General features: G+C 47.2%; 1 protein-coding gene across 1 annotated transcript in view; it reads left to right on the top strand.

Annotated features, from left to right (window-relative positions):
- CACNA1B (calcium voltage-gated channel subunit alpha1 B) overlaps positions 1–13,669 on the top strand; it is a gene marked incomplete at both ends in the record, with an annotated part of 308,104 nt that overhangs the window by 234,983 nt on the left and 59,452 nt on the right. Inside the window, 3 exons of the mRNA XM_082492464.1 lie at positions 1,965–2,094; positions 3,628–3,687; positions 4,929–5,035. Coding sequence (XP_082348590.1) covers positions 1,965–2,094; positions 3,628–3,687; positions 4,929–5,035 — 297 coding nt within the window. The remainder of the gene's footprint in view (positions 1–1,964; positions 2,095–3,627; positions 3,688–4,928; positions 5,036–13,669) is intronic.

The following is a 13,669-nucleotide window of genomic DNA, read 5'->3' on the forward strand; positions in this document are numbered from 1 at the left end:
GCCCCTCTCTGGGGATAAGGAAACAGTATTTCCCTAATATTTGGTAGCTTGAGTCTTTTTGTCGCGGAGTGATGACCACCAAAACCAAGTGTGAGCTGCAAAATGCTAAAGGCGGCCGTGCAGAGGGGGAAGCTTAGGTGGTCCCGAGGCCAAAAGGGTCTGAGCCGAGGAGTGGACTGGGCAGACAGAGAAGCAGTAAGACTTTTTTATTTCATATGTACGCTGTCTTCTCTCACCTCATCCTGCAGTTATGACCTTCTGAGCCTCATAGTCGAGGATTTGCTGTGCTATTTCAGTCACTTTGCAGTTTTCTCCAGCGCGCACTCCCCCCTCCCTGGAAAGCTATACTAAAGGACCATTGAAAAAAGAAAAACCATTCTAAACCCAAAGAGGTATTATAACACAGGGCCAAGGGGAAAAACCAAGATGAAGACCAAACTCTAGGAATGTCAGCAACCTGTTTTTCTTCCTCTGGGTGAGATGGAGGGCCAGCTGGACACCCTCAGGTGTTTTGGCTGCTGTTAACTTCTCAAGAGAGGTCTTCCACCTTTCCTGGGGGTGAAGGTTTTCACCACATCCATTGCTGACTGCCCCCCTTCCAGCCCCGGCTGGGGATGCGTGATCTGGGTGCTGCTGGTGGGCAAAACACTTCTGGGAAGCAGAAATGAAACGTGTTCCTTTCCAAGTGCCCCCCACCCTCTCAAAACAGCCGTGCGTTTAAATGGGTTTCTCAAACACCGCTGGCAGCTTACAAACGCTCCTGCATCCCGCTGCTGGTTATGAATGATGGAAGATCTGAAAATAGGGACCTGTTATTTCTTTGATGAATTGAGTTTGATGCATGAATTACGGTTACCAATGTTATTGAAAACGTAGCCTTTCCTCTCTATGGATTCATGGAGCACACAGGTGATAATCCCCTTCTGTCAGATTGATAACCAGAGTTAAGGGATCCACAAAAGCACTTTTCTTCATGTTATTTTGTATCAAATCTTTTTCCTTGATATTTGTGACTCCGTTTCATTCTGAATCCGTTAGCAATCCAGAGAAAATGAATATATAAGTGGATGTGAAACATAAATTTTAATTCTAACTGTTCAGATATTTGCTTAGAGAAAATGTGATATAGTAACTGAATTACATTCTCAGATAACAAGGTTGTTGGCAAGTTACACACATAATTTGATTCTCAGGCAGAACCGAAGTCCGTTATTCAGCTGACAAATATGGTGCAAATACAGAGTTCTCTGTGCAGTTAAGTATTTGTGAATTGTGGTCAGATAGAGTTGTTCGCTGAAATTTGTGAACAGTTTTACATTATTTACAAATTGAAGCATTTGTCACTTTTCTTGGACGCAATTTGTGAAGAAAAAGATTAGGTAAAGGTAATCAGATATATTACTGTAAAGTTTCTGTGCAGCTTACAAAGCATAGCCTAGAATAAAGGGCAGGCGGAGGTACTTGGCAAGAGAGATTGCCAGGAGTGAAGCGAATAGTTATGAAGCCGGTTTCAGCTATGAGTCTCACGGCGCATAGCAAATACCTCAATTTTAAAGGGATTAGTTGATATTAAAAGGATTTCAAAACTAGTTTTGAACTCGCGGGACTTTAGCTTGTGAGTTCAAAGTGAAAAAGACTGGGGGTGTATAAACATAATTTGTAGAATTGAGTCGGAATGCTTGAAAGGTCTCAATGCCCTTTTGTTAGAGGGGCGTCATTGCTTCGCAGAGGGGTAGAGAGCAGTGCGGAGATGTTAAATGTCTGTCTTTAAATCTCACCACAGGTCTGTTGCAAACTGGAGCTTAAAGCTGTTGATCCTAGTTTTTATTTTCTTACTGTTATTGTATTGGGAATCCTAAAGGTGGTATTCCTGATGAACGTTGTCCTTCTGCCAGTCTTTCACACCTCAGTGCTTGACTTACTGCACCTGCAATAGCCCTTCCATGTGCTCCTGTCGTTTGCAGGATTCGGCGTCTGTTCCACTACATCGTCAACCTGCGCTATTTCGAGATGGTCATCCTCATAGTCATAGCCCTCAGCAGCATCGCCCTGGCTGCAGAAGACCCTGTCCAAGCCGAGTCACCGAGGAATGATGTGAGTACCAACCAACATGACCAGAATAAAGTTGATCTGCTTCTCCCAGCAGTTATGCACATGGCGTGTCCATTCCCATCTCCGAAGGATAACACGGTGCACCGGCAAGTGCAAAACTGGAGCTTTCCTTAATAACATACTCAAATTAGCTTGTTACACCATCGAAACGCTCACAATTCCTGTCCCTTTCTGCTGCTTCAACCACATCCAAGTTTGAGAACTTGGAAGCCACTGGTCATTTGGCCGGTGCGGCTCACGTGGAAGAAGCCTGCAAAGCTTACACACCGTTCCACGGTGGGAAAGGCATCCCCAGTCACAAGCCGGGGCTGACATTGTCCTAAGATCCCCTGTTTCTGCTAGAGCAGAGCCAGGGGAAGTAAAACCAGATATGGCTTTTTATCTGGGTGGGGCGCAGTAGCAACCTCCTAGAATTAGCAGAAAATCGACTTATCCATGAGTGTCAAACCAAAGTCGGAGACTTTGGAGCAGAAGGAGGAGTGTGCCACGTTCCACACGAGAGCACGCAGCCCAGCAGCGCTCGCGAAGCCGACAGCCGGGTGTCCTTTGTCAAGCACATGCACAGGAGGACGTTGGCACTGGGCTGGTTACCGTTACATGGACAACCGGGTGTCTACAGAACTGAAGATGAAGTATAGAAATTGCAAGACTCAGTTGCCTAATTCCGGACTCTTCAGTGTAGGTCATTGCAGTATGTGGATATAGTGTGATATTTATATTGGCTTAATATCCATTCGATATGTTATAATCATAGGAATCTGACAGCGAATAGGTGCATCCCATCCACAGATTGATGTTAAAACTTAGGACATCTGTAGATATTTGAACAGACTGATGTTGCGTGTACCAGGATGTGTACTGAGGAGTCTGTGTTCATCCACCCCTTAAACAGATTGAGGAATGGAATTGCTTCAGAGCACAGGTCGGCAGACCCGGTCCGAGCAGGAATTGCCTGGTCTGGGCTCCTGCGTCTGAATCGGGTCATTATTAGCTTTTTCCGGAGGAGGATCCGCGAATCCCTGTATCAGTAACGAGCTGAAGTAGCTACGAGCAATCTCTCTTCCTCCTCCTTAATAACTGTGGAATCAGGTTTTCAAAAAGGATTTTATCACTCTCTTGCTCTCCCAAGGTCTTTAATAATACTGTCATCAGCTACAGCAGAAGAGAAGCCCAGGCTGCTCCACAGACGCTGGCAAATAAGCTCTTTAGGAAAGGATATTTAAATGTTTTGATTTGAAATATTCATTTTGCCTTATTAAACCTGCCATATAGGCAGGTGCACCGCAGCGCCCCGTGGGCACGCACACCGCAGTCCGGCGAGGACTGGAAAAAATGTCGCTGCTTGAATCAGAGGATTCAAGTCTGTGCCTAACCGATTTGAAACCCTCCCGTCGGATGACGTTTACCCGCTGGAGCAAACAGACCGTTGCTACGACCAACTTTTTACTCTTTGCTCGTGTGCAGATTATTTCAGTGCGCAGTCTCCCCTAATACACTTTTCTCTTTCCCATTTAGGCGCTGAAATACCTGGATTATATCTTTACGGGCGTCTTTACCTTTGAGATGGTGATCAAGGTAAGAGTTTTTTGCAAGCAGGGAGGTTCACCTCCCCTTTCGGATTTACGCTCACCTACTTCTGGGCAGCCGGAGAGAGGGTGGAACGGGACAGAGCTTCCCGCGGCGCCTGGAATGGAACAGCCCTCGGAAGTAGCCAGTGCACAGCAGAGGCCTTTCTGTAGCAGCTCTCCTGCTGTCTCTCATCTCACGTTTTAGGGAGGAAAATGGGAATATCTTTAGCGGCTGTGGTTGTGTAAGAGGATAAGGCACACGAGTGCCTGATGCAGAAACGTCTGTGTAGGGCTGAGGACGCAGGAGCCGACAGACCGTACTGAGGCACGTCGGATTCTTCCCTTTCCCTGTGATGCTGACCAGGAATATCACCGGCGACCGATTCTTGGTTTGCCATGTTTCAAAAAGTTGAGGATTTGTCTTTTTACTTTACCCAGCAGGGTAACGGGCTTTGCTAAACCTGTGGGGCAGTAACTTTGCAGGAAGCACAGTTCTCGTAAAGTCAGGATTTATCCTTGGAGTAATGGCGGAGTTAGTTTTTACTGTCAGAGCAAGATGCAGAAGGGATGCAGAATAAAAACCAGATTTTCCCTTGTTTGTTCAGTAGAAGGATGTGAAGCTGGGTGAGGAAAGCGACCTTACGGGGGCAGCTGTAGAGCTCTCAGGAAAGCAGATAAAATGTCTGGCAGACACTTAGAGACTCAAATCCGGAAGATGCACTAGCAGCACCGCCAGGAGCCGCGGTCCCGCGCAGAAGCGCGCCAGGCTGCTACGCTGAGCAGCATCTTCCCACCAAGCGCTCTGGAGCAGCGCGTTTCTCTGGCTGGGGCGTTTGCCTGTGGGTCTTCTCCCCCTCGCTGTGTTTTATTCTGTAATACCCTTCCAGTTGTTAACTCCTACCAATCCGGTAGGATTGGGGTAGAATAAAACCAAAGTATTTGGACGTTTCTCAGACCCGACTGCTGTTCCCATAAATGAATGCGTGTCTGTGCAATGAATCCTACGTAGCAGTCAGCGCTTTTATCTCTTGGGCTTTTGGTTACGGTTTATTGGCTTCAGCTTTGGTTCCGGTTGGTGCCTACTGGGGCTGGGCAGCTTGACTAAGCATCGAGGTGGCGCCCTGCTGCAGTGAAGGCCTGAAGAGTTTGTGAGGGTCGTTTGAGCAAGGACTTTCCTCTGTACCTTGGTGGTGTTGATTTGGTCCTCGTTTGATTAAAACTCTCTCTTTTGGTGTGTTTCCTCTGAAGATGATTGACTTGGGGCTGCTACTCCACCCTGGCTCCTACTTCCGTGACCTGTGGAACATCCTGGACTTCATTGTGGTCAGTGGGGCCTTGGTGGCATTTGCCTTCTCGTAAGTACATTTTCCTTAATATCCCCATTTCTAGGAAATAAGTTGCAGAGGAGGCAGGACCCTGGCACAGAGCTGGTTGAAGCGTAGTATTTGTGGGTCCATTTCTCAGCGAAATATTCGGGTTTTGCCCTTTATCATTTTGTAGCTGGGGGGAAGAAAAAAAAAAATCCCTAAATTTGTGTTGTAGAATATCTTGAAAATTCTCCCAGCTTTAGGGTGAGGCCGTTCACTGTTCATTCAAGATTTTGGTGACTGTTTGGCCAACGTCTTTTCAAGGACATATTATACAAGTTTGTGGCAGTCCAGTGTCTTCAGGCAATTGTTTTAAAAATTGTTCTTACTATGAAAAAATAGTTAATGAAGTCAGCTGGTGACTCAGTGAACTCCTTACAAAACATTATTTCTGGAGTCATGGATTCTTCTGGCTCATATGCCTTTGGTATTTCTTTCTCCTCCTCCTCCTCCTCTCTCATTCCCCGTACTTGCATTGCCAGAGAGTTTTACTTCTAAGCCTAATTGCTCCCTCCCTCCATCACAGCTCTCTATTTATGACATTAAATAACGTTCCATGTGCTGCTTTAATGTCATGGAGGGTTCTGAGCAACAGACAGAGAGGAATTGCTTTTTAAAAACGAAGATTAGCTTTCAGTTTGACCATTTTTCTCAGAAGAGACCAGAGGAAGGGCAACGCAGGTTCTTCAGAATTTGGGGAGCTCAGGGTTGGATGGTGAAAAGAAAATTTCCACTTGTAGTTCTGGACCACGGAATAATTGTATTGCAAATGTTTTCCTGAGAAATTCTAGGAGATGACCTGGAAACAGGCTACAGGACTGGGCCAGATTAATCTTCTGCTAAATTAGCCTTGAGTAATTAGAGTGAACGTTTAGCAGCCCGTGCCCAAACTCCGCTCACCTGTTTGTTGACATGATGATTAGAGAAGGCGATGAAATTAGCAGTGTTTTACTTGCTAATGAGAAAAAGCATTCACCTTTGTCAAGGAACTGCGGAAGCGTGTCTTGGATATTTTAGACCGGCAGTCATTTTTCAGGCAGACGGCCACAGCCACCGCTCCTCTTAGGTGCTCTGCTGATGGGAAATACCACCGTGCCCCTCACAGCACAAAAAGGTTGCTGGGGCCTTTCTGGCAAGGTTGGCCTGGAATATTTCTCAGGAGTTTTTCATCTTCCGAGGTGTCGAAATTCCTCTCGCCCCGGGGCTGTGAGATGCGTATTTTAGATCTTCTATTCTTCTCACAGCAAGTTCTGGATAAAAAACCATCTGAGCTAACTTGACCGTGGTGGGGTTCAACAGAAGGAGGTGGGGTTGACGCTCTTGGTATGATTTTTGAGGCAGTTGAGGAGTGACGCTTCTTTTTTTCCCCTTTTTCCAAATAGGCCGTATTAAAGATGCAACGGGGGAAATGCACCTTAAGACATATATACAAATTCTTTAATTCTGTACTTCTGTTTTTTTCTCGGCTCTGACCAGAGCCTCCCTGTAAGTGATTAGATGATCAAACCGCTGTCCTTCAGTGGAGGTGACAGTGGCAATTTTTTGAGGACTGGGCTTTCTGTGCCCAATCCTACACCGAAGAATTGTTTTGACCTTGGAGCAAGTCATGCCCAATATAAGTTTTTCAAAGGAATGCTGCCCTCCTCTCTTAAAGACTTTGTTCTTATTCTTTAGAAATTTGCTTTTAAGAGGAACAAAGTGCTCTGTTGTACGCTGGTTGTCAGCTGGTCTGGTGAATGGCTTGCTTGCCTAAAATTTGGCATCCCAAACCAAGTCGCTTTTTAAGTGACCAGGCAGCTGTGTGGCGTAGTTTCCCCGCATATATATTAGCGTAACATCTTCCAGAACTGGAAGTGGTCAGACTGAATTAAGCAAAAGCTTGCTGAAAAAAAGTTTAGCAAGTTATCAGAGCTCCTCCGAATTGAAGAGGTATAAAAGTAAAATATTAATCACAAGTATTAGTTTGCAAACCGATATTACCCGAGTCTGGGGTTCTCTGAGAATGTCTCTTTTCCTTTAAGAACTCAAACTTTCAAGGCAGACTTGGGAGAAAGGGGCATTTTGTCAGCACAACTCCGTGTGCTGTGAGAACAAACATCAGGGTTTGCCTTTAAAACATCTTCTCTTCGAATATGGTTTTCTTTTGGACAAGTTATGGATTAAAATGAATAATTTTTAATCCTTCCGAGTCTCTTTATGCTCAGGTTTTCTATTGCTTGCATTGAGCCATGAATATCTAACAGCACCTCATCAGCCTCTAAATAAATTACTTGTACATCCCCTGACTGTGCTTCATAATAGCGTGCCCCAAGCCGCTTCCATTTTACGTGCTCTTCCAGTAAGTGTTGAGCAGGGATTTACGGAACGCGAATGCATAAAACCTGCCTGCCTATGTACTGCCTCCCAGATGAAAGAGACTCAAACCTGCTTCTGAGACTTGGAAAAATTTGAATTTCTGCTGTGATTTTTATTATCGCTGCAACCTCTGCTACGCGTCCGTGTTTCAGCTGGTAGCCGGAGCGTTCACGTCCAAGTCGGAGAATACTTGCAGTATCTCTGGTCTAATCCGAGAGCGGGAAATCCAGTTCCCGCTAGTCCAGTTATGAATGCTAACAAATCTCAGACCGTTCAGGTGAAAATTGGATAGATAGTCATGTCCCAGGCTCAACTGAGTCGCTTGGTTAAACCAGGCGGACGTACCGAGCCTGCTGAATTTTGATAATCCTGAAAATGAGCTTTTGGAGAATAAACTGGGTAATCTTCGTTGTTTTGTTAGTGGGCTTTTTCTAGCGAACGCTGCAGTCCTGTCACTCATCATCAGTGTCACTGTAAAAATGTATTTAACGTGGCTGTTACCAGTTTCTGTTTGCAAGAATACACGATTGCCACTCAGTGGGTGTGATTTAATTCTCATGTACGTTCTCAACCTCATTGGTGTCCCGTGAAGGTGACGCAAATCAACTTCTTGCTGAATCTCCATGTCACTGAAAACCTGGGCAAAACAGAGCTCCCAGAAACGCTTCCATCTGGAATATTGCACCAGCCGATGTTTGTTTAGGCATATGAGATGGTATCAGTCATTGCTGCAAGGTTCACAAAATCCATCTCAGCCTCTCAAACCAGCTATCACTCTACCTTCTGCCTGTAGCTCTCCAGAAGCTGTTCTGTGCTTGACTGTAGTTCAAAACCAATTTTTTTTTAAAGCAAGGCCCCCAGTGAGATGCTGGCAACATTAACAATACTGTTGATGATGATAATAAAATAACGCCTTCCATTTAGCACTGTATTTCAAAGAGAAATGCCTTTCTTTTTCTAGAGATAAACACGCCACAAACACGCCGACACGTTTTAGCCTTTAGGGAAATAGAAGTAGAGGGGCTTAAGAGCAAGCTAGTAATTTTGTCATCAAAATTTATCAGCCCCAGGTGTAAAATCTTACTCATTCAACAGAAATAGCCGATGAATAGCAGCAGAGAGACTGCGGTTTTACGTTTTCGACAACAGAAAGGTGGCTCAGCCGCACAGACTTTCCCCCTACTCTCTGAAAAAGCAAAGGGCATTTACCAAACGATCGGCGTTATCACCTCCCGAAGTGTCGGGAGGATGACGGGATATCTGCCCTGTCCGCTCGGCGGTGGCGGGGCTGGTGCGCGGTGGGGGGACGGGTGGGTACGCGCCGCAGAGCCGCGCTGCTGCTTCCTTGCTTGTCTGGTTTTGGGCAGGTTGAGGTGGTGGGTGTGGGACAGGGGATGGGGTTATCTGCCGGCACATCTCCGGATGTGCATGGGGTGCACTGTACAGCCTTGTGTTTCTGTTTGTCATTGACTCTGCTCTTTCTTTGTCTTCTCCTTGCTGGAATCTCTCTCTAGGAGTTTCATGGGGTAATATGTTATTCCTGTCTCTTGCTGCACTGTTATGCCTGTCGAACCTGTGTACGCACACTTGCCGCTGTGGAAACGACCCATGTTACACCCATTGCATCGATTCCTTTGTCCCTTTATTACTCATTATTCAGTGAAACCTATTTTCCCTTAACAATCTTCATTCATCCTAATTGTCTTTAAGCAGAGGATAGAAGCAGACTAGAAAGGCAAGTAGACCGGAGAGTCTTGACCAGAGAGTCAGAAAATATACGAAGCAGATATATTTGTACCCAAAAGATTTGAAGGGATGACTTAGTGGGTACATCGTTAACGTGCGCGTTGCCATTAATGGAAATCTTAATAACTAGGTTTAAAGAAGCAGTTTTGCTTTCATTCAGAGGATTGTACCTCTAAACTGCGTTAGCAGCGCTGGAAGCTTCAGGACTAATTTTGTGGGGTCGGGGCGATGCGACCCAGCTGGGATTCAGGCTGTCAGCCCCTGACACTGGTGGAAAGTCTCTGACATCAAAACAGAGCGTAGAGAGCTTTTTCCAGAGGTTGGCAGGGGCAATCTGTAAAGGAGAAGGCAGCAAAAGGTGCGTTTAACCCTCGGCGGGGCGGTGGGGGAGTCTTGTCCTCGGCGCGGTACAGCGCAGCTCTGCTGCGGGGACGGAGGGGGTGGCAGAGCTGCGTCGTCTCACGCGGTGGCCCCCGGCAGGGCAGGAGCTGGGGTGGGCTCCTCCGCAGCGGGTGCCCCAGCGGTGCCATAAAAAGGACATGAAGAAAGGTCTTTGATGTACTCCAGGAAAATTGGGTACTAGTTTCCGTCTTCTGTCTAGGAAACCAGATCACTTAGACCCTGGAAGAGAGGTGGCTTTGTGCTTGGGCAGAGCCGCCTGACCTCGTTTCCTCTGCGGTGGGGGAATTGGCTCCGTGCCTTGGGGATTTCGGGAAGGGCAGCAGGCGGTGACTCCACCCCGCTCTGAATATTTGATGGCGTTGACTCTAAGAGGCCCACGTTACGTGAAATCAGAGCTGCTGGCAGGAGCGACAGAAACGAGAAGCTTCCATTTTAAAGAACTATTAATTTTTTAAAGGCTCTTTTATTTATTAAAAGAAGAAAGGCCATGTAAAGCTCTTTTAAAATATTTTTAATGTCTTAAATAAATGAGCAGCAAACCGCCCCGGAAAAAAAAAAAAAACAGAACTGGCCTAACGCAACCACAATTGACCTAGTGCAATTTTTTTCTTCATAGTGTTCTTTTTTTTTTTTTTTTTTTTTAAGTCATTGGGCTGCTGTTTGTCTTTATCCTGCATGTTCTTATGTAGCTCTTCTGAATTTTGTAGTTGTTATTCTGCAGTCACCGAAGAACTTGTCCTTCCATAGCAATTTATTTTTGTTGTGAGAAATATTCTGGTCAAATGTGTGCTCGTATACACCTTTTGACTGAATCCCAGTTCCACCTTTTATTTTGTGGGACATCTGGCTTTGCATTAGAGGGGTGTAAAACCCAATATTGGCAGAGGGGGGTTCTTAAAAACACCAAACCCAACCCTTAAGGTTTTATTTGACAGGCTGAACGAGTTGCAGAAGATCCTTTTAATTAAAATGCGATTTGCATCACTCTCGTTCAGAGAAAACCAGCCCATTGAAAAAGCTTTCTCCTATAGCAGGATCCTTACTGTGACAAGAAATAAGTTTGATTTTTCAGGATTCTCTATATGGCTTAGATCATAAATGCCATTAACATTTAATTGGCTCACGCACTTTATTTGCTTAGGTGCCTGAAAGGAAAAAAAAAAAAAAAAGATATATAAAATCAACCTTTCTTAGTTTCCTTCATTCAGGCAGAAGGAATTTTGTAGGACTGGAGCTCTCCGCCCTTCACCTCCAAGCTCTCAGTGCAGTCATCCGCACTCCTCCCCGTGCGAGGGAGAACCACCTCCTTCTCTCACAGAGCCGGCAGGAAGGATTTCTTCTGCCCCACCTATTCGCCGGTCCCCAGGAGGGCTGTTTAACCTTCCTAGAAATATGAAGTCCGCAGAGTTTGTGGCTTCGGGCTCGGCGCCAGCCCCGTGAGACCTGAGCTGCCTCCTTCAGAGCCGAGAAGCCGCTCTGGTCTCCTCTTGAACTTCCCTTCTAGGAGACCTTATTAGTACAGTCGTTATTTAATGCCAATGCATGGCGGCATAGTGAATAGGTGTTCAGGTCTCCTGGAACCAGGAGCACTGGGAGACACCACGTGGAAATATTCTGTGGTTCCACTTGAACCCGGGTGAGGACTGTTGAGGTTTAGCGGTTCGGTCGCTACCTGCCGGTGGCCGTGCCGCTGAGCTGGGCTGTGTGTTAATCTGCAAACCAGAAACGCGGCCACAAATGATCGCGAATTGGATATAGTTCTGGGCCAAGGTCTTCCGTATCTTCTTTTTCTCCTATTTTCTCCAACCACTCGCCTTCACTCTTCTCTCACCTCTACTTTCCTCAGCTCCTGCCTCTTCCCCCTCTCTGCCCTGGCTTCCTCATTTAGCTAAACCCCAAATGACCGGGCAACATGGAGCGATGCGAGCGATTTGCTTGGCCGTCCAGAGGGGAGAGGGCAGAGGGAGCAGCGGAGGCAGCCAAGGTGACGGCCACGGTGACGGTGACCATCAGCCACGGGGGCAGGCTGGCTGGCCAAGCCAGGTGGTATCTCCTGGTGACCTGTTTCCCCTTCGGCCTCCCTCCTGCCACTGGCTGTCCTCCTCAAGAGGCTGAACAAGTGATTTTGTGGCCAGGGCATTGCGAAGGATCAGGCGAAGCTGCCTGGGGAGTAGGTGAGCTCCAGTTTGGCTGGCTCAGCTGGAGGCTGTGGTGACAAGGAGATGGCTGCAGTGACCATGGCAGCATCGTTGCTTGCTGGGAGTTGGTGACCGGAAAGCAAATGTGCAAAGCCAAACACGGGCTCTTAAAGCCTGAAGAGAAAGCCAGAAAAAGCTACGTTGGCAGTGTCTGCTTCCTCTTGACCAGATTAAAGGGTCTCTAATGAGAACCAAAAATTATTTCTTTTATGTGTAGAGTAGTTTCTTCGTGGCATTAAATCAGTCCTGTAACTCCGTGAGTATCAGCTCAACCGCTTGGATTTACGGCCGTGCCAGCAGTCAGGGTTAAACTGGCCCTAAAGCAGCCCTGAAAGACGAGATAGGGAGAGGACAGGTAAATCCCCACCCTGTCCCCCCTCTCCTCCATTTCTATTAAATCATGTGCAAAGGCAACTTGCGTTCAATGTATAAGTCCTTGGCATACAACCCACGGCCCTCAAAAAATTCCACGTGTCTCACTGCTTATTGCGTTTCAGACCAAATGCAGCGACTGGTAATTGGAGAAAGAGATCGGAGATGAGACAGGAACGTGTGTTTCTCGGTTGCAGATTCCAGTCCGGTGTTAGCGTTGAGTAGCACAGCGTTAGTACTGAGTCATTCGTCTCTTAGAAGTGGATAGATTGCAAAAAGACACCTTCCAGGGCTGAGCAGGGTCAGCCGGCCACGAAACTGGGTGGTTTCCTCCGCTCTCGGCGCTTATCCCTTAGCGTGGTGCCAGCGGGGTGGGGGAAGCTCTGCCGTCCCCCACCTGCACTTGTGGGTCTCGGGCTATTGGTATTTCTGTTGCTTTCCTGTGGGAGAAGGGAAATGTTTAGCAAACTGGAAGAGCATAGAATAGGTGTATCAGCATCTGTTCAACATCTTACTCATTCACGCCTGTGTTACTTCAGTACAGTCTCAGACCCAAACCTACCGTCATGAACAAAGCGCTGTTTAAGATTTTCATCCCATTTTTCACTTCATATGAAATGAAGGGGAATGTCATTGTTTTGCTGTTGGGTTGGAAGAAGATGTAACTGTGTCTTTTTTTTTATTATTATTTATTTATTTTGGAAGTGCACGAGGAAAGGAACTTTGTCCTTCCCCTAAAAAAAACCCAAACCTCTTAATGGTAACAAGAGGAACGGTCTCAAGTCTTGCACTCAGTTTTAACAAAAATTAAAACCAAAATGTGACTTACAGCACCTGCATGCGTAAGTGGGAAGTTGCCCCAGCACTGTTCCAGGCATGTAATATACCGTCATATTACATGTTCCCGCATGGGTTTGGTAGCATGTCTTCCAGGAGAGACTTGAGGATGAGGGTCCGGGCATGGAGCAGCTCTGGTCCCCAGGAGAGCTCTGTCCCTCACCGTGAAGGCTCCAGTTCCCTCTGGTCACTGTCTGCTTGTCTAGACACGACCTCCCTGCCCGAGAAGTGCAAGAAGCACACAGAGGAACGTCCTCCTGTCTCACCCGGGTGCCTGGGAGGGAGCAGAGCCAAGTGTGACTGCCTCACTTCTCCTGCCTGGGGATGGGATGAATGTACTGAGCCCCCTCTCCTGGTGGCTGCAGCCCAGGGGTGCTGCTGCCCTGGCTTTGGCCGTTGCCTGGGTGGGAGTTGGGGCGGGAAGGTCACCAGTTGCTGGGTGATGCTCGCTGAGTAGCCGGGAAGCGAGCGAAGGCTGGAGAGCACATGTGGCTGAACGCTGCGAGGACCATGTCCTGCCCACAGCCTTCCTCCTGTGCGGTACGTGCGATGGGCGTTCATCCGCAGTCTGCACTAGTGCTGTCTGCATCCATGGCGAGGATGGCACCCAAAACCCGTAAAAAACCACAAACCCAAACCAATTCCACAACCGAAACCGCGCCGGGTACCTATGGATAGCGTAGCTAGCGACCTGAGGACCAAACTATTCCCT

The sequence above is a fragment of the Vanellus vanellus genome (genome assembly GCF_965231255.1).
Source record: "Vanellus vanellus genome assembly, chromosome: 18".
In the NCBI taxonomy this organism is placed as follows: Eukaryota; Metazoa; Chordata; class Aves; order Charadriiformes; family Charadriidae; genus Vanellus; species Vanellus vanellus.